At 46.6% G+C, this 26,313-nt stretch overlaps 1 protein-coding gene across 1 annotated transcript in view; it reads left to right on the forward strand.

Annotated features, from left to right (window-relative positions):
* LOC148526547 (immunoglobulin superfamily member 1-like) overlaps nt 1-26,313 on the forward strand; it is an 81,502-nt gene that overhangs the window by 12,810 nt on the left and 42,379 nt on the right. Inside the window, exon 4 of the mRNA XM_088470218.1 lies at nt 9,839-10,117. Within this exon, the coding sequence (XP_088326344.1) occupies nt 9,839-10,117 (279 nt within the window). The remainder of the gene's footprint in view (nt 1-9,838; nt 10,118-26,313) is intronic.

Here is a 26,313-nt window from a genome sequence, read left to right on the forward strand (position 1 = left end):
GATGCTTAGTGTATCAGATTGAATCATGTTAGATGTGTCAATAATTGTAGGCAACTCTTTTAAGCCTGGCCAGATATCAAAATAGCGTTTTCCATTGGTGCGCTGAGTTGACTCATCATCACACCTCCAGTGGTTCTATTGAAAAAGGTCAGATTTTTCCTAGCATTAGCATTTGCAGAATAAACAAAAGCAGGAGACATTGTTGTGGCATTTGCCATTTGAGCTGACAACTTACTAGCTCTCTTTTAAGATCTGTGTCAGTTAGAAAGAAAGATGTTGTGTACAACTTAAAAGCATGGTAGCTAAAATGTAGTGATCCAATTGCAAGATCTTAATGACCCTTTGGTCCTGGCAAAGTGAATAAAGAAGTTGATCTAGAAGTCCAACATACTTAGCGGAATCATTTTGTTTCATCTACTCCTTCAGTTTCTCTAGCAGCTTTTCCAGTACTGTAGTTTTATTAAGGGAATCACTTGACTCAAACTGGTAGTGTCTGATCTCACCTTATTAGTTACTACTTCAAATGGTTTCATTAGCTTGCTTTAAACAGAGACTATTCTCCAGTATGCTGGACTAAGGTAAATTCCCCCTCCTCTCCCTATGTTTTGACTTGCTGTGTAGGTTTGGATTGCTTTTTTCTGACAATCTATTTGCTGAAGCATATACAGGGTGGAATTCCACATGGTCACTACCTCTTGCTTCAAGTGGTGACATGGCAAATTGAACTGTTCTTGCAGCTGCTGCAATTTTCTACATGTGGTTGCTGTGTGTCCAGATTTTTTTCTGGCCATAGAAGGCATCTATTACATGCCTTTTTAATTTTTTTTTTTAATTTTGAACCACCAACTTTGTGTTAAATTCACCCAGTTGTAATGCTCTCACAATGTTACATGCATTTTTCTAACAGTTTGACAGCGGTATGCCTCTTAGTGAAACTAGTGATACAGAGAGTAGCCTTTCTGTGAATGAGCTGGCATTGTGTGGTAGATGGTGATACTCTCACCCAGTGGGCTGTCACAGTCATGTAATCTTTGTTTGACCAGTACCACTTGTCCACATATCTGCGTTTAAGTGGATAATGGCATTTTCTAGGCCAAGAAGTAGGTTTTTTTAATGTCCCGGTACAGGCGAGGAATTACTGTCCTTTTAAAATCAAAATGGAATTTGGTAGCGAGGACACAGGACCTCAATTAACTGTCTAAAACCATATGTATTGATGGTGGATATTGATCCGAAGTCCAACTGGATGGCTGCTTTCATACTTGCTTCCACTTGCAAAGGATTGTTTCACAGTCATTTGTTGTTTGAAACTACTAGTCTTCTTGGTCCCCTTCTGGGATGAAGATTCACCCCCAGCAGCAGCAGCCTTAGTCTGCAAGGATTCTTCTGGGGAATCTTGGATAGGGGAGGGATCAGTAAGCTTTCGCTAAATTGATGCAGGAGAGCTACCTCAGATCATTAATGAGGAGATTGTTGCTGAAGGTTTTGGAGGTAGAGATTGCATCTAGCTGATGCTGGACTGTTGGCTATTACTTTACCAGATTTTTCAGCTTTTTCCAAAAACTTTGCCTGAAATCACTGCAAATGACATAACAGGGAGGTTTCTAGATGGTTAATGTCTATCCCTACTGTACATCTACTTACTTAGGCTTCACAAATCTTACAGATGGATTGAGAAATGTTGTCAGGATTTAGGCAAAAATAATTCCACACAAAAGAGGTAGCTCTCTTGGTCTATTGGCCAGGTGTGATAATGGCTTTCTTTTTATCATGGGCAAGAACTGCTGTCACTGGTGGCTGACTTACTTTGACACAAACACACAAACAACAACCTCATCATCAACATCCTCATCAGTGTCAGGTACACAATTATCCCCCTCATCCTGTTGCACTTCCACAGCAGCATCCTCAATCTCTAAGTTACTATCTTTACTTGTGTTTCTCATCCCCAATTTTGCAGAGGGTGCTAAAATGGTGAAAGGAGGTTTTTCTAAGAGTACAGTCTCAGAAATATCAGACTCACAGAATGCACTTGTGGACACACTAAGATTTTTCTCAGTAATTGTGAACACACAGGGGTATATTTACTAAAGTGAGAGTTTCAGAAGTGGAGATGTTGCCCCAAGCAACCAATCAGATTCTAACTATTATCTTCTAGAAGGTTCTAGATAAATGTTAAGTAGAATCTGATTGGTTGCTATGGGCAACATCTCTACTTCTAAAAAGTTTCTATTTAGTAAATATACCCCACAGTTTTTTCAGCCTTAGTTTTGTTTTGGTGAACTGATTTGCCTGATTAAAGTGACATATGTAGACTTAGGGTATATATACTAAAGTGTGGGTTTTTAGAAATGGAAATCTTGCTCAAAGCTCCCTTATTATAAGCTGGGTGGCACCCTAATATTGACATTATATTTTTTAACGCATAAATGTTATATTAACATTTTTTAACAGTGCCTGAAGGCCCTGAACACACAACAAACTGTCTCACAGCTCCCCTAGTATAAGTTGAGTGGCCAGGGCCAGCGCGATGTGCTTAGCAGGCTCTGCAATGCAAGGAAGCGCCGGGCTGGAGAGGCACCAGCACTGTCTTCTCCATTTGCCGGGTGCCTGCAGAGATTTTGTTACCAGCTGCAGCTTCTATCCCTGCAATGTAATCTGATATCTCTCTGTCTGCGTGAGCTCACACTGAGAGCAAGTGACCATCTGCAAACAATTTGCCACTGTTGAATACACTTGTATAGTGGCAAGTAGCTTGCAGACCGTCCCTTTCTCTCAGCATGAAAGAGACCTTACAGACAGGTAGCATGCAGCCAGTGTGGTAAGTGTTATGGGTGTAATGGGGGAGGTACCTGGACTTTGTGACATGGGGAAGCTGGAGTTATACATGGGACGGGGGGCTGTAGTGATATTGGGAAACCAGAGTGGCACAGGGTGGAGCTGGAGTGACTTATGTGCAGGGGTGTATCTAGAGATCCGAGCACCCCTGGCAAGGTAATGGACTGGCACCCCCCCCACATAATTTCAGGAAGTGCCCCCAGTAGTAGTCCCCCTATGCAGTGCCCACAGTAGTAGTCCCCCCTATACAGTGCCCCCAGTAGTGGCCATCCCCCCATAACATGCACCCAGTAGCAGCCCACCTATACAGTACCATCAGTAGCAGCCATCCCCCCCATAACGTGTCCCAAGTAGTGGCCATCCCCCCCATAATGTGCCCCAGTAGCGGCCCCACGTATACAGTGCCCCCAGTAGCATCCACTCCCCCATAAAGTGCCCTGAGTAGCAGCCACCCACTATTCTGTGCCCCCCTAGTAGCCACACTCCCCCCCCCTGTGCTGTGCCAGAAAAAAAACACACACATACAGCCGGCTCCCTCCGTGGACGCAGCAGCCAATGACAGTGACTCTCATTGTGGCTGGCTGCTATAACAAACACACAGCCGCCGCTGGCGACTGTCTGTTTGTTACTGTGTAGAGCAGATCGCTCTCACTGTGGTCTGCCCTAGACTTGTGGGGCCCAGGGGACTAGTGGGGCTAGTTCAAGCCCTTGGAGTATTCCACCCATTGGCTGCTGGTGGCACTGCCGGACAGCACCCCCATTTGGCCGGCATCCGTGGCGAGTGCCATCCTGGCCAATGGGTAAATACGCGCCTGCTTATGTCTGTAAAGGGCATTACTTAGGTGATCAGGTGTATAAGGGGCATTATGTTTGGCAGTATGTGTATAAGGGACATTACTTTGGACATCAGGTGTAAGGGGCACTGCTACCATGGGCATAATGTGTATAAAGAGCAATACTTTGGACATTAAGTGTAAGGGACACTACTACTGTGGACATTATGTGTATAAGGGGCATTACTTTGGGCATTATGTGTATAAGGGGCATTACACTGGGCATTATGTGTATAAGGGGCACTACTGTGTAGCGTAAAGGGTACTAAAATGTAATGTAATGCGAATAAGGGCACTGCTATGTGGTGTAATGTGAATCAGGGGCACTACTGTGTGGCATAAGGGGTACTAATATGTGATGTAATGCGAATAAGGGCACTACTATGTGGTGTAGTAAGAATCAGGGGGACTACATGTGGTGTAAGGTGAATAAGATAGAGCTACTGTGTGGCGTAATTTGAACGGGGGGTACTATTGTGTTGCATTGCCCCTTTCTTGTGGCAAGCGATGTCCCTTTATAGAGTATGGGAGAAAGGGCACAAATTTATAGTTTGAGGGGGGGCAGGGGCGTATCTATAATGGGTGCAGGATGTGCAGGGAACACGGGCCCCTGGGTCCAGGGGGGCCCCGCACACCCTGCACCCATAGAATTACTTACCTCTCCGGAGTCCCACGTCGGCGCTGTAAAAACGACTGGAAAATGGCAGCCGTGGCCATTTTCCCGTTGTTTGCACATGCGCAGTACAGGGAAAATGGCCGCCATGGCCATTTTCCCGGTGACCAGCGCATCCTCTATAGACTCTGGGTGCACTCTAGTGCCCAGAGTCTATAACTCTGGCGCTGGCCGTGCACAGCCTCAGTGCACGGCCAGTCGCCGGACAGAGAGGAGGGGGCCCATGTCGGAGACTTCAAATGGGCCCCCTCCTCTCTAGAAACGCCCCTGGGGGGCGCAGAACACCCTAGTACCGGCCCTGCAGGTGGCACCCTAATAATTATATTTTTTAACTCACAAGATTTATATTAAAAATTTTTAACAGAGCCTGAAGCCCCTGGACACACAACAAACTATCTCATAATGTCCCAAATATAAGTGGGGTGGCACCCTAATAATGATGTTAGACTTTTTAACATGCAAGTTTTATATAAAGAAAATTTAACAGTGCCTGAACACAACAAACTGCCTCACAGTGCTCCTAGTATAGGGGTATCATAGTTTTTTTTGTTTTATAAAAAAGTGCCACAGTAGGTTTTTTTAAGTAACACAGGACCTCATTCAGAGTTGGTCGCGAGCACCGATGCGCTCGTAACCGACTCGATGGTTTGGCCTGAGCATGCACAGCGGCCGCACTGCGCGTGCGCAAGCCCCGGAGCGACACTCTGTTGCTCCGGAGCTCGTTACCAAAGGGGCGGCTGACGATGTTGATCGACAGCTGCCCCCGTTTGGTCGGTGGGCCTGGGGGGTGGTTTCCAAAATGGAGGCGTTTCTTTACGAACGCCTACCGTTTTGTGGGCGGCCGCACTGACATCATCAGTGATGTCAGTGGGGAGCTTCCTGCTGAAACACAGCAGGAAGCTCCCTGGGGCTTAAGGTTGATGAGACCCTACCCTAGGGTCTCGTCGTAAGCCCTGATGGTCGCGATGGTCTTGACCCTCGCGACCATCTCCCTTAGCGGTTGTTAGAGCTGTGGGTGTTAACCCACAGCCTAACGACCGACATGGAGGCGGCCGTTCAGGATGCAAGCGGCCGCCCTGTTTCTGAGTGACCGCTTACATCCTACGACCGCCTCTGAATGAGGCCCACAGTGCTGCAGTCCACTCCTATTATGTTTTTGTGCCTCACAGTGCTGCAGCAGTGCACAGTGCCTTTACAGTGCCATTAACACTGTAAAGGCACTGTAAAGTACCTTTACAGTGCAGCTGCCGCTCTGAATCAGGACGGCAATTTTTTTTTGTGCCAGCCTCCTGGCCACTCGCTTTTGCGAGCGGCCAGGTGATGGTCATGATGGTCACCATCGGGCTTGCGATGAGACCCTTGTGGTAGGGTCTCATCCATCGCAAGCCCCAGTGGACTTCCTGCTCTAATAGAGCAGGAAGTCCACCTACTGACATCACTAGTGATGTCAGTAGGGCCGCCCACAAATGGAAGGCGTTCCCTCGCCCATCGCTGGCCGGGTCTCGTGCATGCACACGCCGGAGGTGGTGAATGCGCAGGGGGTAAACATCGACCCGCTTGCGAGCGCATAGCACTCGCAAGCGGGTCTGAATCAGCCCCTGTGCTCCTAATCTTTTTTTTTAGAGAGAAAAAAAGTCCCAGTAAGGTTTTTTTTTAGTAACAAACAACACATTGCAGTGGTACACTCCTATGGCTTTTTTTGTGACTCACACTCTGCAGCCAGCCCACAGTGTCATGACCATAGCGTCCTTACCTGCTGGCTCGCGGACTCTGCCTATGCAAGCGCTCTGGCGTGGTCTTAACAGTGGGGGTGCTGGTTCCTGGAGGTTGGTGTGAGGTGCGCGAGGAGGTCCCGGGGAAACAGGCCATGCTGGTACAGGTAAGACTGGCAGGTTTTCCGTGCTGTAGGCTGCTGGGCGCTGCCATCTTGGTTTTGGGCATGTGACCTGAATGGGCCTACCAGGTTGGAGCTTCTGCATGTGACTCTCAGACTCTCAGCAGCCTATCCAGGGCCGGATTTACCGCTTGACAAACTAGTCGCCCGCCTAGGTCCCTGCGGGTCCCATGGGGCCCACGGACGGGCCCCCGAAATCCGGCCATGATCATCTGGCAAGCTCAGTTGCCGTGCCCGCTGTAATAAAGGTGGCCACACAGCAGCATTAACAGCGGCTGGCCATAACAAAGAAGTAGAGGGCGGTCCAGCACGCCTCTACTCCTCCCCTATAGTCTTCTCTCCTCCCCTCCTCCTACCTCATACTCTCTGTGGTGGGACGGCCGGTGATATCTGAGGGGCGGGGGCTTTACAGGCCGGGAGCTGCGTGGTCTGAGCAGGCTTAGCTGGTTCCGAGCGGCGTGCTTCGTCTCCGGTGCAGGCTGCTGCTCTTGCAGGTTTGTGCTGCTGGTGCCAGTCAGCCTGCGATTCGAGTCCATGTATGCCCCCTGGCTGTGACCTTGCCACCCACGGCCCCTCACCCTCTTTCTTTCATCTATTCTCAGTCACCCTTACTCTCTCTGTCACTCACTGCTTCATCACACTCTCCCTGTCTCCCTGTACCCATCTCTCCATCACCCTCTGCTTCTCTGTTACCCTCTCCCCATCACCCTCTCCTTGTCACCCTATGCCTCCCTCAGCACCCTCTACCTCCCCTTGTCACCCACCGCTGTGGGGCATATATATATATATATATAATCCTTGATTTCCACAAGGTTTCCACAGAGCCTAACAAAGGGTGGGCCCCAAACCGGTTTCTTGCCTAGGGCCCCATGATGTCTAAATCTGGCTCTGAGCCTATCTTGCACCTTCCCATGGTACTTAAAGGTGCTCAGCACACCCTTTAGTTGCCAGTACAACGTGTTCTCAGCCTTGCTCTGTGAGAGTTCTCTGCGTTCCATAGCCTTGGTATATTGCAGTCTCATCAGAGTCTTGCTTGCTTCCTGTCAGCATTTCAGGAAGTTCCCAGGATTCCTGCACCTATCAGCTATACCCCACATCTCACCCTCCGCTTGTAACTGACCAGCCGCACGCACTCAGAACCCACCGCAGTTTACAGACCTCTGATCCTCAGCATACCTCTATTGGACTTTGTTTTTCTGTCAGTTCATTAGCAGGCACCTGTTTCTCTACCTCACATCAATTGGATTTGTTTCATTACCAGACACCTGTTTCTTTTTTTTTGATCAATTGGACTTGTTTTATTATCAGACACTTGTTTCTCAGTGTTCCACAGCAATTGGACTTTATTTCTCTGCCAGCCATTTATCCTCAGTTCACCCTTGGACTTTTGTTACAGTATTTATATATTTGTTTGTCCCATGAACCCAAATACTCCCATTAAACCAGCTGTCTTTCAGTTTAACAAGTCCATTCCTGCCTCGACTCCTGATTCCATCCTGGTTCCAAAAATCTCCCAGGTCCTGACACACAGTACACAGTGCCCCTTCCTTAAAAGTGCACCAATACCGACACCCTCACCTTCTGGTCTCCAGTGTGAAATGGCACTCGAACATGAGGAAGGGACTTTAATATGCAATCCAATACACGCAAGATACGATGCCCGGAAGATGACATTTTGCCTCATTTTGATATCCAAACATGGCGTGAAGACCTGAGCCCTGTCTCGGTTTGTCTCAGAACCACTAAATTCAGGTGTGGGAAGGAAGGAGGGAAGGAGGGAAGGAGGGAAGGGGAAGGGGAAGGGGAAGGGGAAGGAAAGGAAAGGAATTTTTTACTTAGTGCATTTCCATCTCAGATCAAATGTTCCCAAAATGTCAAACCCTACAGTTCCAAGAGTTCTTCTGCACTTGTCATGAGTAGAAGATGTGGCTCTGCCCAATCAATACGTGTCACAAATTGGTGCACAGGTGGCTCTGAGTTTCCAGGATCCATTGTTTTTTAAACCAAATTTAGTTGACATTGGGCCTAAGTTGCGCAGAAGTTGTATAAAAATGATGCAAATGTTGCAGCCACTGAAGGCTTCGCAAATCCAAGCAATTGTGTACAAAGATACAGTATCAGTCGTTATCGAAGGTCTGAGTAACCCTATGTTTACTCAGAATGGATCTCGGAACTGAGATGCCAGAGTCATATTATCTGCATTCGGGATCACAATCTCAGTCTGCGACACACTTGCGTTTGAGCTGCCTCTCCCCCATTACCTCCCACAAACAGTCCCTGACTGTCAATAACACTGTGGCCAAATCCTTGCTGTAGCCACCGGTAATGAAGCTTGGCACATGTGCAGTGCAACTCAGATGCATGTGCAGACCACTGACAATCACTCAACTGAGTAAACATTGGTATTGCGACTATCTCTGAATCTGGTCCATTATCATTTAAGTGGTATACCTATCTTTTCATTGAATATCAATACTGCCACACTGCCTATGCCCTGTACTCTGGTAAGTGACAGCCAGCTATTGCAGTGGAGCGCCCCTTGCACAAAACACCCATTGCTGGATGGAGTTAACTACGCTGACTCACACCTCCCAACTATCCCGAATTAAGCACAACTGTCCCGATTTAAGCAAAACAGGTCCGATTTGAGAGCTGTCCTGCCTTTCCAATCAGGACTGTGCTGTACTGGTCAGCCAGGAAATTGTCCCTTTCACAGCTGAAAAGTCCCATTCACAGCTGCACTGCATAGTTAATCAGCGGTGAACAGGGCCCCCTACACCTGACATGATATGGACATCATTCAATAGCCAACAACAGAATGGAGGGTGGTCCAGCATATTAGAAGGTCAAGCTCCCCATAATGCATGGCCATTCCCTCATGAGCCATGGCTGGCCCTCTATTGCGTCTGGCTTCTGTACACATACTTAGCTGTAAAAGAACACCTACTTGCTTCTATGAACCCCTAAACCAGTCAACAGTTCTGCAGACTCACCAGTCCAGTTTTGCACCATTTCTCCACAAAGTTTAAACACAAGGGGAGTTAACGGGTTAACAATCCAAGAGCGGCACAGCACAGAAAAGTCCAGGAAAAGACCAAGGTCAGATTTGGAGAGGTTAGAATCGTAAGATAGCAGTCTGAGTCAAAAGCAAAAATGTATGCAATGGCAGCAGGTCAAGGCACAAGAACAAACAATATAACCAGCACTGAGTGAGCTGACTTTCTGTCTTAAATACCCACAGCCTGCAGGGGATTGGCTGTGACCAGGAAGTGGGCGGAGAGCTTGTGCCATGCAGAGGTTCAAGAATAGTAACCACAACACTTTATTCTAAAGCAACTGAGGTGGCTCAACTGGTAGGAATGCTAGACTGCAGTTTCAAAGGGACCAGGATCAAATCCTCCAGAGAACCTCATTGTTTTTAAAACAAAAAATCATGAAAAACATGACACTGCGAATGTGAACACTTGATGACATTAATAAAGATAGATTAAGTCACCGAAGACTATGTGACCATATAATGCACAAGTCCAGTGGAAAATAATATGATGAATTTTGCCTGTACTGCAGTGAAAATTTTACAAACTCACTGTTTCTTTTCAGAACCTCATTCGAGACCGACTCTTCGACTTGAACCCGAGCAGACTGTGTACATTGCGGATGAAGCTCTAACACTGAGATGTGTTGGTGAGAACCTAGTGACGATCACTGAGTATATGTTTTACAAAGATGGAAAAGTCACCTCTGACAGTTCCAGCTCCATTAATAGACTGATCATACCTTCTCTTACCAAAAGTGACTCTGGAAATTATAACTGTATCATCAGCAGGCAAGGTGTGAATATATCCTCTCAAAGCAATGAAATTAATCTCAATGTAATTGGTAAGTGAGACACTTCTAATACTCTTACCCCATAGATCTAATTTAATTACTGTGATCTTACTTTCTCTGTGCAATTTACGAATTAAGTAGTGGAGCATTTTTCCTAATTATAGCATCGTTTGCAATGTTTGGCTGCTTTCTATTGGCTTTGGTATAAAAGTTAGACATTCATAATGTCGACATTCTGCATGTCGGCATGAGAATGTCAACATGTCAACATAGACGGGTGTAATAGTCAACATTTTCCATGTCAACATTCACTACAATAACATAATGTCGACATGTTCATCATGTGTGTGGCAATGTTGACTATACTATCTAACACTAACCACAGCCTAACCCTAACCACAGCCTAATACTAAAGCTAACTGCAGCCTAACTCTAAACACAGCCTAATACAGCCTAATAATATTAAACGCAGCCTAACTCTAACCATAACCACAGCCTAATACTAAAGCTAACTGCAGCCTAACTCTAACCACAGCCTAATACAGCCTAATAATATTAAACGCAGCCTAACTCTAACCATAACCACAGCCTAATACTAAAACTAACCCTAACCACAGCCTAATACTAATCGCAAAAAGAGGGATTTAAACAAATGCGATCCAAATTAAATGGTGCAGCACTGGAACTATGGTGATTATCGCAGATCACCCCAACTATGGCAAAACAACAAGAAATGTTCCTATGAGCTCCAAATGGGAGTAACCCTTATAGAATATTAACAATGTCCATGACAATGAAGTCCATAAAGATGAAACACTGGTAATGTCACTGTTCGAAAAGATCCACTGATAAATATAGGTGGCTAAAATATCCAACTGTAAAAATATGTAGATCCAAAATCCTCAAAAAATATAAGTCACCATATGTCTTTTACTCCAGTAATTTTCGTATATATTCCTTAGAGGTGGCTTCTCTTTAACGTGGTTGCATGTACGATAAGAAAGAGAATTGCCACCATAGCATAAAATCTTTTAAATTTTATTAGAATATATAAAATAGACAAATGGAAGCGTACCTTTTATGACCTTTAGAGAAAGGTACACGTTTATTTAATACTAATCGCAGCCTAACTCTAACCCTAACCACAGCAAAATACCAATACTAATCACAGCCTAACTCTAACCCTAACCACAGTCTAATACTAATGCTAATTAGGCATGTGCGCCGGACCATTTTTGCCAGATTTGGATTTGGTTCTAATTCGTCGTCCGGCTTTGGATCTGGATTTGCCAAACTGCGGTGACTGGATTTGGATTTGGATTTTTTACAAAAATTGACAAAAAAAAAGCTAAAATCACATTAATTGGGCTTTTTTTCTTCCTAGTGTGCTATTAACCTCAATAACATTATTTCCAGTCATTTACAGACAATTTAGACCATCTCACAGCTTAAATTATAGTTTTCACCATTATTGGCCAAAGGTTGCAGTGAGCTGACTGGTAACCAAGTGTCAGAGCAGCGGCGCAGTGGCACAGACACCACAGTTTAAAGCACATCTATGAAACATTGCCACACAGCAATGGCAGAAATGAAGGTAGTGCAAGATGGAATTGTCCTTGGGCCTTCCCGCCCACCCTTTTGTTGGATATTAAAAAGGACATGCACACTTTAACAAACCAAGCATTTCAGCGACAGGGACTGCCACTTTGTGGCTGAAGTGCTTGGTTTGTTTGGGCCCCCACAAAAAAAGCTACCAATTGGCTAAAGGCAACAGGTCTACAGTGGCAAGATGTCACCATCATTGCCATCCTCATCCTCATCAGTGTGTACATCATCCGATTCCTCACACAATATTAATTCATCCCGCTGGAATCCACCATTACAGAAGTATCTGTACTGTGATGTGATTGGCGGGAAAGGTTTTCCTCGTGAAATTTCCAGTTAATTTTAATGAAAATAATATTTTCTACATTTTCTGGAAGTAGCCACCAACATTGTTCGCTCACAAGGTTCCCAGCTGTACTGAAAACTCTCTCCGAGTACACACTGGAGGGTGGGCAGCTTAAGTAATGCAAAGCCAGTTTATACAAGGGTCTCCAAATTGCCTTATTTTTCTTCATGTATTCGAAGGGACTCTGTGACATGTCTACTTGTATGGTGTCCTGAAAATAATCCTCCACCATTCTTTGGATGGTAATCATATTAGATGGAGTTACGGTAGAGATGTCACTGGTGTTGGGCAATTCTATTAGATGCGACCAGATATCAAAATGTTGACTTGACTTATCTGCATCACCACTGGGTCTTTTGGAAAAGGTGAATTTTTTTCTGGCTGCTGCTGGAGAAACTGATGGAGGAGACGTCATCGTAGTGCCATGTGTCACTTCAGCTGCCAACTTGCTCACCAGGAGCGCTTTGGATCTTTTAAGATCTGGGTCAGTTGTAAGAAAGACACAGCATATGACTTAAACCTATGATGAAGCATGGTTGCTAAAATATAATGATCAGATATCAAGATCTTGGCCACCTGGCAAAGCGAACAAAGTATTTGATCTATCAGTCCGGCATACTTTGCGGAATCACTTTGTTTAATCTCATCCTTCAATTTCTCCAGCTGCTTTTCCAAAAGCCTAATCAGGGGAATCACCTTACTCAAGCTCTCAGTGTCAGCACTCACTTCACATGTGGCAACTTTAAATGGTTTGAGCACCTTGTACAAGACAGAAAGTACTCTTCCACTGTGCTGGGCTAAGGTACATTCCTCCTCCTCTCACAATGTCATGGCTTGTCGTATAGCTATGGATGGCTTTTTGCTGCTCCTCTATCCGCTGAAGCATATAAAGGGTGGAGTTCAACCTCGTTACCACTACTTGCTTCAGTTGATGGCAGGGCAAATGAAACTGCTCTTGCAGGTGCTACAATCTCCTGCATGCTGTTGCTGAATGCCGAAAATGTCCTGAAATTTTTCGCACCACAGACAGCATCTCCTGCACTCTCCTGTCGTTTTTTAAAAAACCCTGCACCACTAAGTTGATTGCGTGAGCAAAAACAGGGGATGTGTTGGAAGTCATCCAGCTGTAATGCTTTCATAATATTTGTAGCGTTGTCAGAAATCACAAATCCTGAGGAGAGTCCAAGTGGGGTAAGCCATAATTCTATGACATCTCTTTTTCTAAGAGGTTGTCAGCGGTATGCCTCTTATTGAATCCGGTGATGCACAGAGTTGTCTGCCTCTGAATGAGCTGGTGTTGTTTGTTAGATACTGTTTCTGTTGCTGCAGAAGGCGAATCACCCACCCAGTGGGCCATCACAGTCATGTAATCTTTAGTTTGTCCACTACCGCTTGTCCACATATCTGTATTTAAGTGGACAGTGGGTACAATAGCATTTTGCAGGCCAATAATTAGGTTCTGTTTAACGTCCTGGTACAGCCGAGGAATGGCTTTTTGGGTAAAATGAAACCGAGATGGAATTTGGTACACGGGACACAGGACCTCAATTAACTGTGTAAATCCCACTGCATTAATTGCGGATATTGGACGCAGATCTAACACTAGCATAGCTGTCATGGTGTCAGTGATCCGCTGTGCGACAGGGTGGTAGCTGTCATACTTGCTTTCCCTTGCAAGAGATTCTTTTTTTGGTAAACTACTACTAGTAGTCTTCTTGGTCCACTTCTGGGATGAAGATCCACCCCCAGCAGCAGGCATAGCGCTCAAAGTTCAGTTTCTTCTGAGGTGTCCTAGAAAGTGGAGGAGTCTCCGTGACTTAGCATTAACAAATTGGATGCTGGACTACCACTGATCATTCCTGAGGATATTGAGGATGAAGATGTTGTCGGCGGAGATTGCAGGTGCTGGGATTTAGTAGAGAGAAGGCATCTAGCTAATGCTGGACTGCTTGTTGTTATTATTTTAGCAGTAGTTTCTGTTATCAAACACCTGTCATTCGCTCGCTGCAGATGACGTAATAGCGTGGAGGTTCCTAGATGCTTAACGTCCCTACCTCTACTAACTGTGGTCCCACAACGGCTACAAATGACTTGATAAACGTTGTTAGGGTTTGGGTAAAAATAATTCCACACAAAAGATGTGGATTTGTTGGTTCTATGCCCAGGCATGGCAATGGCCTTCTTATCTTGGCCAAGAGCTGCTTCCACTGGTGCCTGACTTATAAAAACAATATCCTCATCCTCAACATCCTCATTAGTGCCAGCATCAGCTGCACATATATTGCCCTCATCTTCTTGCAATTCCATGGTGGCATCCTCAATTTCTATGTCCTCGGCAATACTGCTCATCCCCACAACTACAGATGGAACAGAAACTGTGGAGGGTGGCTTCCCTGAAAGGTCAAGCTTACACATTGCAATACCACTCGTGGACCCGCTTAGACTCTCCTCAGGGATTTCTGACATTTGTATTTCTGAAAACACATTTTGATCTATTGCCTTATTGGTTTTAAATTTTTTTACACTTCTTCTACAGTCAGACTGAGAAGGTCTTTTATTATCATGAGAGGCAAAAGATGCCTCACTGACAGTTGCAGAAACACCACTCAGAAATAAAGGGCAATACCTGAGTCTTTCCTTGACACTACGTGTGGTGAATGGTATGTTGCCAATTTTCTGCTTTTCTGCACTAGTAGTAGTCTTTAGAGATTTTTTTTGTCTTTATCCTTGTGAAATCTAGATTTTTTTAAATTCAGGTTCAATAATTTTTTAAAGCCTCTACGCCCTTAAGCATCAGCTTTAGATGATAGTGATGGACTTCCAGAAGCTGCAGTGCTAGCATTTGCTTGCTGCTTCTGTTCTCCTCTCGGTTAATTTTCGTGATCCATATTAATTTATCACTGTGAACTGGAGACACAGAGCTTGTATACACACAGTGTGCTTATGCCCAGTAAAGTAACGGAGCTTGTATACACACAGTGGGCTTATGCTCAGTCACGGAGCTTGTATACACACAGTGGGCTTATGCCCAGTCACGGAGCTTGCATATACACAGTGGGCTAATACCCAGTCATGGAGCTTGTATACACACAGTGGGCTATGCCCAGTAAGGTCACGGAGCTTGTATACACAAAGTGGGCTTATGCTCAGTCACGGAGTTTGTATACACACAGTGGGCTTATGCCCAGTCACGGAGCTTGTATACACACAGTGGGTTTATATCCAGTCACGGAGCTTGTATACAAACAGTGGGCTATGCCCAGTAAGGTCACGGAGCTTGTATACATGCAGTGGGCTTATGCCCTGTCATGGAGCTTGGATACACACAGTGGGCTAATACCCAGTCATGGAGCTTGTATACACACAGTAAGCTATGCCCAGTAAGGTCACGGACCTTGCATACCCACAGTGGGCTTATGCCCAGTCACAAAGCTTGTATACACACAGTGTGCTTAAGCCCAGTCACTGAGCTTGTATACACACAGTGGGCTATGCCCAGTAAGGTCACGGAGCTTTTATAGCCACAGTGGGTTTATGCCCAGTCACAAAGCTTGTATACACACAGTGGGCTTATGCCCAGTAACGGAGCTTGGATACAAACAGTGAGCTATGCCCAGTAAGGTCACGGAGCTTGTATACATGCAGTGGGCTTATGCCCTGTCATGGAGCTTGTATACACACAGTGGGCTATGCCCAGTAATGTCACGGAGGTTGTATACCCACGGTGGGCTTATGCCCAGTCACAAAGCTTGTATACACAAAGTGGGCTTATGCCCTGTCACGGAGCTTGTACACACACAGTGGGCTTATGCCCTGTCACGAGGCTTGTATACACACAGTGGGCTATGCGCAGTTAGGTCACGGAGCTTGTATACACACAGTGGGCTTATGCCCAATGACGGAGCTTGTATACACACAGTGGGCTCTGCCCAGTAAGGTCACGGAGCTTGTATACACAAAGTGGGCTTATGCCCTGTCTCGAGTCTTGTATACAGACAGTGGACTATGCCCAGTAAGGTCATGTAGCTTGTATACACAGAAGTGGGCTTATACCCATTGACGGAGTTTGTATACACACAGTGGGCTTTTCCCCTGTCACGGAGCTTGTATACACAAAGTGGCCTTATGCCCAGTCACGGAGCTTGCGTGCACACAGTGGGCTTATGCCCTGTCACGGAGCTTGTATACACACAGTGGGCTAATGCCCAGTCACGGAGCTTGTATACATACAGTGGGCTATGCGCAGTGAGGTCACAGAGATTGTATATACACAGTGGGCTTATGCCCAGTCACTGAGCTTGTATACATACAGTGGGCTTATGCCCAGTCACGGAGCTTGGATACAAACAGTGGGCTATGCCCAGTAAGGTCACAGAGCTTGTATACCCACAGTGGGCTTATGCCCAGTCACAAAGCTTGTATACACAAAGTGGGCTTATGCCCTGTCAAGGAGCTTGTACACACACAGTGGGCTTATGCCCTGTCACGAGGCTTGTATACACACAGTGTGCTTATGCCCAGTAAAGTAACGGAGCTTGTATACACACAGTGGGCTTATGCCCTGTCACGGAGCTTGCATATACACAGTGGGCTAATACCCAGTCATGGAGCTTGTATACACACAGTGGGCTATGCCCAGTAAGGTCACGGAGCTTGTATACACAAAGTGGGCTTATGTTCAGTCACAGAGCTTGTATACACACAGTGGGCTTATGCCCAGTCACGGAGCTTGTATACACACAGTGGGTTTATATCCAGTCACGGAGCTTGAATACAAACAGTGGGCTATGCCCAGTAAGGTCACGGAGCTTGTATACATGCAGTGGGCTTATGCCCTGTCATGGAGCTTGGATACACACAGTGGGCTAATACCCAGTCATGGAGCTTGTATACACACATTAAGCTATGCCCAGTAAGGTCACGGACCTTGCATACCCACAGTGGGCTTATGCCCAGTCACAAAGCTTGTATACACACAGTGGGCTTATGCCCTGTCACGGAGCTTGTATACACACAGTGGGCTATGCCCAGTAAGGTTACAGAGCTTGTATACACACAGTGGGCTTAAGCCCAATCACTGAGCTTGTATACACACAGTGGGCTATGCCCAGTAAGGTCACGGAGGTTGTATACACACAGTGGGCTTATTCCCTGTCACGGAGCTTGTATACACACAGTGGGCTATGCCCAGTTAGGTCACGGAGCTTTTATAGCCACAGTGGGTTTATGCTCAGTCACGGAGCTTGTATACACACAGTGGGCTTATGCCCAGTAACGGAGCTTGGATACAAACAGTGAGCTATGCCCAGTAAGGTCACGGAGCTTGTATACATGCAGTGGGCTTATGCCCTGTCATGGAGCTTGTATACACACAGTGGGTTATGCCCAGTAATGTCACGGAGCTTGTATACCCACGGTGGGCTTATGCCCAGTCACAAAGCTTGTATACACAAAGTGGGCTTATGCCCTGTCACGGAGCTTGTGCACACACAGTGGGCTTATGCCCTGTCACGAGGCTTGTATACACACAGTGGGCTATGCGCAGTTAGGTCACGGAGCTTGTATACACACAGTGGGCTTATGCCCAATGACGGAGCTTGTATACACACAGTGGGCTCTGCCCAGTAAGGTCACGGAGCTTGTATACACAAAGTGGGCTTATGCCCTGTCACGAGTCTTGTATACAGACAGTGGACTATGCCCAGTAAGGTCATGTAGCTTGTATACACAGAAGTGGGCTTATACCCATTGACGGAGTTTGTATACACACAGTGGGCTTTTCCCCTGTCACGGAGCTTGTATACACAAAGTGGCCTTATGCCCAGTCACGGAGCTTGCGTGCACACAGTGGGCTTATGCCCTGTCACGGAGCTTGTATACACACAGTGGGCTAATGCCCAGTCACGGAGCTTGTATACATACAGTGGGCTATGCGCAGTGAGGTCACAGAGATTGTATATACACAGTGGGCTTATGCCCAGTCACTGAGCTTGTATACATACAGTGGGCTTATGCCCAGTCATGGAGCTTGGATACAAACAGTGGGCTATGCCCAGTAAGGTCACAGAGCTTGTATACCCACAGTGGGCTTAAGCCCAGTCACAAAGCTTGTATACACAAAGTGGGCTTATGCCCTGTCACGGAGCTTGTACACACACAGTGGGCTTATGCCCTGTCACGAGGCTTGTATACACACAGTGTGCTTATGCCCAGTAAAGTAACGGAGCTTGTATACACACAGTGGGCTTATGCCCTGTCACGGAGCTTGCATATACACAGTGGGCTAATACCCAGTCATGGAGCTTGTATACACACAGTGGGCTATGCCCAGTAAGGTCACGGAGCTTGTATACACAAAGTGGGCTTATGCTCAGTCACGGAGCTTGTATACATACAGTGGGCTATGCGCAGTGAGGTCACAGAGATTGTATATACACAGTGGGCTTATGCCCAGTCACTGAGCTTGTATACATACAGTGGGCTTATGCCCAGTCACGGAGCTTGGATACAAACAGTGGGCTATGCCCAGTAAGGTCACAGAGCTTGTATACCCACAGTGGGCTTATGCCCAGTCACAAAGCTTGTATACACAAAGTGGGCTTATGCCCTGTCACGGAGCTTGTACACACACAGTGGGCTTATGCCCTGTCACGAGGCTTGTATACACACAGTGGGCTCTGCCCAGTTAGGTCACGGAGCTTGTATACACACAGTGGGCTTATGCCCAGTGACGGAGCTTGTATACACACAGTGGGCTCTGCCCAGTAAGGTTACGGAGCTTGTATACACAAAGTGGGCTTATGCCCTGTCACGAGGCTTGTATACACAGAGTTGACTATGCCCAGTAAGGTCATGGAGCTTGTATACACAGAAGTGGGCTCATACCCATTGATGGAGTTTGTATACACACAGTGGGCTTATGCCCTGTCACGGAGCTTGTATACACAAAGTTTGCTTATGCCCAGTCACGGAGCTTGTGTGCACACAGTGGGCTTATGCCCTGTCACGGAGCTTGTATACACACAGTGGGCTAATGCCCAGTCATGGAGCTTGTATACATACAGTGGGCTATGCACAGTAAGGTCACAGAGCTTGTATATACACAGTGGGCTTTTGCCCAGTCACGGAGCTTATATACATATAGTGGGCTATTCCCAGTAAGGTCACAGAGCTTGTATACACACAGTGGACTTATGCCCAGTCACAGAGCTTGTATACACACAGTGGGCTTATGCCCAGTAACGGAGCTTGGATACAAACAGTGAGCTATGCCCAGTAAGGTCACGGAGCTTGTATACATGCAGTGGGCTTATGCCCTGTCATGGAGCTTGTATACACACAGTGGGTTATGCCCAGTAATGTCACGGAGCTTGTATACCCACGGTGGGCTTATGCCCAGTCACAAAGCTTGTATACACAAAGTGGGCTTATGCCCTGTCACGGAGCTTGTGCACACACAGTGGGCTTATGCCCTGTCACGAGGCTTGTATACACACAGTGGGCTATGCGCAGTTAGGTCACGGAGCTTGTATACACACAGTGGGCTTATGCCCAATGACGGAGCTTGTATACACACAGTGGGCTCTGCCCAGTAAGGTCACGGAGCTTGTATACACAAAGTGGGCTTATGCCCTGTCACGAGTCTTGTATACAGACAGTGGACTATGCCCAGTAAGGTCATGTAGCTTGTATACACAGAAGTGGGTTATACCCATTGACGGAGTTTGTATACACACAGTGGGCTTTTCCCCTGTCACGGAGCTTGTATACACAAAGTGGCCTTATGCCCAGTCACGGAGCTTGCGTGCACACAGTGGGCTTATGCCCTGTCACGGAGCTTGTATACACACAGTGGGCTAATGCCCAGTCACGGAGCTTGTATACATACAGTGGGCTATGCGCAGTGAGGTCACAGAGATTGTATATACACAGTGGGCTTATGCCCAGTCACTGAGCTTGTATACATACAGTGGGCTTATGCCCAGTCATGGAGCTTGGATACAAACAGTGGGCTATGCCCAGTAAGGTCACAGAGCTTGTATACCCACAGTGGGCTTAAGCCCAGTCACAAAGCTTGTATACACAAAGTGGGCTTATGCCCTGTCACGGAGCTTGTACACACACAGTGGGCTTATGCCCTGTCACGAGGCTTGTATACACACAGTGTGCTTATGCCCAGTAAAGTAACGGAGCTTGTATACACACAGTGGGCTTATGCCCTGTCACGGAGCTTGCATATACACAGTGGGCTAATACCCAGTCATGGAGCTTGTATACACACAGTGGGCTATGCCCAGTAAGGTCACGGAGCTTGTATACACAAAGTGGGCTTATGCTCAGTCACGGAGCTTGTATACATACAGTGGGCTATGCGCAGTGAGGTCACAGAGATTGTATATACACAGTGGGCTTATGCCCAGTCACTGAGCTTGTATACATACAGTGGGCTTATGCCCAGTCACGGAGCTTGGATACAAACAGTGGGCTATGCCCAGTAAGGTCACAGAGCTTGTATACCCACAGTGGGCTTATGCCCAGTCACAAAGCTTGTATACACAAAGTGGGCTTATGCCCTGTCACGGAGCTTGTACACACACAGTGGGCTTATGCCCTGTCACGAGGCTTGTATACACACAGTGGGCTCTGCCCAGTTAGGTCACGGAGCTTGTATACACACAGTGGGCTTATGCCCAGTGACGGAGCTTGTATACACACAGTGGGCTCTGCCCAGTAAGGTTACGGAGCTTGTATACACAAAGTGGGCTTATGCCCTGTCACGAGGCTTGTATACACAGAGTTGACTATGCCCAGTAAGGTCATGGAGCTTGTATACACAGAAGTGGGCTCATACCCATTGATGGAGTTTGTATACACACAGTGGGCTTATGCCCTGTCACGGAGCTTGTATACACAAAGTTTGCTTATGCCCAGTCACGGAGCTTGTGTGCACACAGTGGGCTTATGCCCTGTCACGGAGCTTGTATACACACAGTGGGCTAATGCCCAGTCATGGAGCTTGTATACATACAGTGGGCTATGCACAGTAAGGTCACAGAGCTTGTATATACACAGTGGGCTTTTGCCCAGTCACGGAGCTTATATACATATAGTGGGCTATTCCCAGTAAGGTCACAGAGCTTGTATACACACAGTGGACTTATGCCCAGTCACAGAGCTTGTATACACACAGTAGGCTTATGCCCTGTCACGGAGCTTGTATACACACAGTGGGCTATGCCCAGTAAGGTCACAGAGCTTGTATACACACAGTGGACTTATGCCCAGTCACAGAGCTTGTATACACACAATAGGCTTATGCCCTGTCACGGAGCTTGTATACACACAGTGGGCTTATGCCCTGTCACGGAGCTTGTATACACAAAGTTTGCTTATGCCCAGTCACGGAGCTTGTGTGCACACAGTGGGCTTATGCCCTGTCACGGAGCTTGTATACACACAGTGGGCTAATGCCCAGTCATGGAGCTTGTATACATACAGTGGGCTATGCACAGTAAGGTCACAGAGCTTGTATATACACAGTGGGCTTTTGCCCAGTCATGGAGCTTGGATACAAACAGTGGGCTATGCCCAGTAAGGTCACAGAGCTTGTATACCCACAGTGGGCTTAAGCCCAGTCACAAAGCTTGTATACACAAAGTGGGCTTATGCCCTGTCACGGAGCTTGTACACACACAGTGGGCTTATGCCCTGTCACGAGGCTTGTATACACACAGTGTGCTTATGCCCAGTAAAGTAACGGAGCTTGTATACACACAGTGGGCTTATGCCCTGTCACGGAGCTTGCATATACACAGTGGGCTAATACCCAGTCATGGAGCTTGTATACACACAGTGGGCTATGCCCAGTAAGGTCACGGAGCTTGTATACACAAAGTGGGCTTATGCTCAGTCACGGAGCTTGTATACATACAGTGGGCTATGCGCAGTGAGGTCACAGAGATTGTATATACACAGTGGGCTTATGCCCAGTCACTGAGCTTGTATACATACAGTGGGCTTATGCCCAGTCACGGAGCTTGGATACAAACAGTGGGCTATGCCCAGTAAGGTCACAGAGCTTGTATACCCACAGTGGGCTTATGCCCAGTCACAAAGCTTGTATACACAAAGTGGGCTTATGCCCTGTCACGGAGCTTGTACACACACAGTGGGCTTATGCCCTGTCACGAGGCTTGTATACACACAGTGGGCTCTGCCCAGTTAGGTCACGGAGCTTGTATACACACAGTGGGCTTATGCCCAGTGACGGAGCTTGTATACACACAGTGGGCTCTGCCCAGTAAGGTTACGGAGCTTGTATACACAAAGTGGGCTTATGCCCTGTCACGAGGCTTGTATACACAGAGTTGACTATGCCCAGTAAGGTCATGGAGCTCGTATACACAGAAGTGGGCTCATACCCATTGATGGAGTTTGTATACACACAGTGGGCTTATGCCCTGTCACGGAGCTTGTATACACAAAGTTTGCTTATGCCCAGTCACGGAGCTTGTGTGCACACAGTGGGCTTATGCCCTGTCACGGAGCTTGTATACACACAGTGGGCTAATGCCCAGTCATGGAGCTTGTATACATACAGTGGGCTATGCACAGTAAGGTCACAGAGCTTGTATATACACAGTGGGCTTTTGCCCAGTCACGGAGCTTATATACATATAGTGGGCTATTCCCAGTAAGGTCACAGAGCTTGTATACACACAGTGGACTTATGCCCAGTCACAGAGCTTGTATACACACAGTAGGCTTATGCCCTGTCACGGAGCTTGTATACACACAGTGGGCTATGCCCAGTAAGGTCACAGAGCTTGTATACACACAGTGGACTTATGCCCAGTCACAGAGCTTGTATACACACAATAGGCTTATGCCCTGTCACGGAGCTTGTATACACACAGTGGGCTAATGCCCTGTCATGAGGCTTCTATACACACAGTGGGCTTATGCCCAATCACGGGGCTTGTATACACACAGTGGGCTAATGCCCAGTCACGGAGCTTGTATACACACAGTGGGCTAAAACCCAGACACGGAGCTTATATACACACAGTGGGCTATGCCCAGTAAGGTCACAGAGCTTGTATACACACAGTGGGCTTATGCCTAGTCACGAAGCTTGTATACACACAGTGGGCTATGCCCAGTAAGGTCACGGAGCTTGTATACACACAGTGGGCTTATGCTCTGTGCCGAGGGCTTGTATGCACACAGTGAGCTTATGCCATGTCACGGAGCTTGTTTACACACAGTGGGCCTATGCCCTGTCACAGAGCTTGTATACAAACAGTGGGCTATGCCCAGTAAGGTCACGGAGCTTTTATACACACAGTGGGCTTATGCCCTGTCACGGAGCTTGCATACACACAGTGGGCTTATGCCCTGTCACGGAGCTTGTATACACACAGTGGGCTTATGCCCTTTCACAAAGCTTGTATACACACAGTGGGCTAATGCCCAGTCATGGAGCTTGTATACACACAGTGGGCTTATGCCCTTTCACAAAGCTTGTATACACACAGTGGGCTAATGCCAAGTCATGGAGCTTGTATACACACAGTGGGCTTATGCCCTTTCTCAAAGCTTGTATACACACAGTGGGCTAATGCCCAGTCATGGAGCTTGTATACACACAGGACCTCATTCAGAGGGGCTCGCTCTGAATGAGGGCGGCCGCATCAAAAAAAATGATCCGGCCAGGGGCGTGGCCTGGCAGCCATCAGGGACAGAAGTGTGGCTCAAGAGTTCCTGATAGCCCTTCTCTAAAACTGCCTACTGCTCAGTTTAAAGGCATCTTACTGCCAAATATTTCTTTTCCCCCGCGTCTCTCACCCTGAGAGTGGCCAGCAGAGGTGTCTGGGTGACCTTCCCTGCCTCCCTGAGTGCTGCGGCCTACCTTCCACCCTGCAGCCGGGACCTAGATTTGAGAGGCCCTCCGACTTCCAGAGCTGCGCTGCAGCGAGTGTCCGCCCGCGGCCTTCTAGCTCAAGTGCAACAGACACATATCTGGAGACTTACCTAAGTTGTTGGGAGATCCCCATATCAAGACCACAGTGTGGGGGACGCTGAGCTCCAGGACGACGCCATCTTGTTTTATTTCTTCTGCTATATTCTCCATAGAAACAGAGCTTGTATGAGGTGTGAGCTCCCTCTGGTGGCCGAAACGTATATTACATGGCACACTGATTATTATTATTATTATTATTATTATTATTATTATTATTATTATTATTATTATTATCATTTATTTATATGGCACCACAAGTGTTCCGCAGCGCCTTACAAAGTACAAAAACAAATTGTATACAAGTGACTTACAGAACAATACAATACAGGACATGGATAATATATATTGCTACATTAGCGACCATATCACCCAGATAACTAACAGAGCATAAGCAACCAAGTGTTAGGTGCCCTAGTGGTGAGTAAGAAGTAAATTACACTATAGTAAGGAGAAGCACAAGAGGGTAGCTGGCCCTGCTCGTGAGAGCTTACAATCTAAATTATTATTATTACCAGTTATTTATATAGCGCACACATATTCCGCAGCGCTTTATCTGGCCATTCACATCAGTCCCTGCCCCAATGGAGCTTACAATCTATATTTCCTACCACATGCTCACACACATACACACTACGGTTAATTTTGTGGGAAGCCAATTAACCTACCAGTATATTTTTGGAGTGTGGGAGGAAACCGGAGCACCCGGAGGACACCCACACAAGCACAGGGAGAATATACAAACTCCACACAGCTAGGGACATGGTGGGAATTGAACCCACAACCTCAGTGCTGTGAGGCAGTAACGCTAACCATTACACCGTCTGTGCTGCCCTGATGCAGTTCTCTATGCCTGATGATTAAATTCTCTGTCCTGTCACCCTGATATCTCAATGGCCTAACACTTTTCTGAGTTAAGTGGAACATACATTCATGTGATACCCATTTTTATTCACTTTATTTTTATTTTTTTATCGTGAGAGATTACGCTGGATTTTACTATGGGCCTGAAAAAAGTTAAAGTCTCTAAATCTGTCTCAAAAATAGCTTTTTTTCAAACCCTCTCCTCAAACTGTTAAAGCTATCGGGATGGAGACGTTGGCTTCCCAGAAAACTAAATTGACTACTCCATCTAATGCAAGTTCCTCCCCCACTCATACCGATTCTGCACCGAGTTCCCCTAAAGATTGTGACTCTCTCACGGTCGGCACCATGAAACTACTCCTCTCACAATTTAAAGTAGAGGTTGCGGCGGAATTTCGTGCCACTCTTCAAGCTTGTCAACAGTCAATTGACGACCTCGGTGATCGAACAAATAACCTTGAAAATAAAATGGAGGAGGTGGTCGGGTCACACAATGACCTCATAGTTCAGCATGAGTCTCTCCAAACTGAAATTGCTGCTCTTCGGGAGAAAGTCGGAGATTTGGAGGACAGATCAAGATGCAACAATATTAAACTCTGAGGAGTTCCTGAAACTGTTTCCCATAGTGGTCTCCACGAATTTACGTTGAATTTATTTCAGAAGCTCCTGCCTGAAGCACGATCAGATGACCTTTTTATTGATCGCATTCATCGACTCCCAAAAGCCAGAAGTGCTCCGGAGGGTGCATCCAGGGATGTATTAATGCGGATGCATTTCTTTCATATGAAGGAGGCATTATTGAAGGCAGCTAGACCTTCAGAGGAATCAGCAGCGGCTTTGAAAGGCCTTCAATTATTTGGTGATCTTTCTCAAGCAACATTGGTAAAGAGACGCTCCTTCTATCCAATTACTAGTGCCCTCAGGAGAGCTAATATACTTTATCGATGGGGTTTTGCTACCAAACTCCTAGTGTCACGTGATGGTTCCACTGTCATAATTACCTAACCTGGATGAAGGGTGGAAAACCCTATCTTGGTGGAACATTGCTGGAAATTCTTTTTATTCTTCATCCAATCAAAACCTGCAGAAAGACTGATCTATGGCGGGATTTCAAGCATAAGTACACGTTATAATTTCCTTTCTGCTGTATGCTACTATATATATTCTGAGAAAGTTTTGTGAGTATTTTGAATGTCTCAGTTTATTCAGAGTAGCAATAATGCATCTTCACTGTATTATTTTACTCGATTTCTAATATATGTTTCATTTACAAGTAGGCCAGTTACTTATTTAAATTTTTGTATGTATCTCTGGATGTTTTTTTATATGTTACCAAGTTTTGTATGGCCATGTTCTCCTAGGGGGTTACACCTGGGTACTGTTCATTTAGGGGTAATGTTTCCTGCCCCTTCC

Source organism: Taudactylus pleione, unplaced genomic scaffold (genome assembly GCF_031769625.1).
Source record: "Taudactylus pleione unplaced genomic scaffold, aTauple2 ptg000095l, whole genome shotgun sequence".
NCBI classification, from domain to species: domain Eukaryota; kingdom Metazoa; phylum Chordata; class Amphibia; order Anura; family Myobatrachidae; genus Taudactylus; species Taudactylus pleione.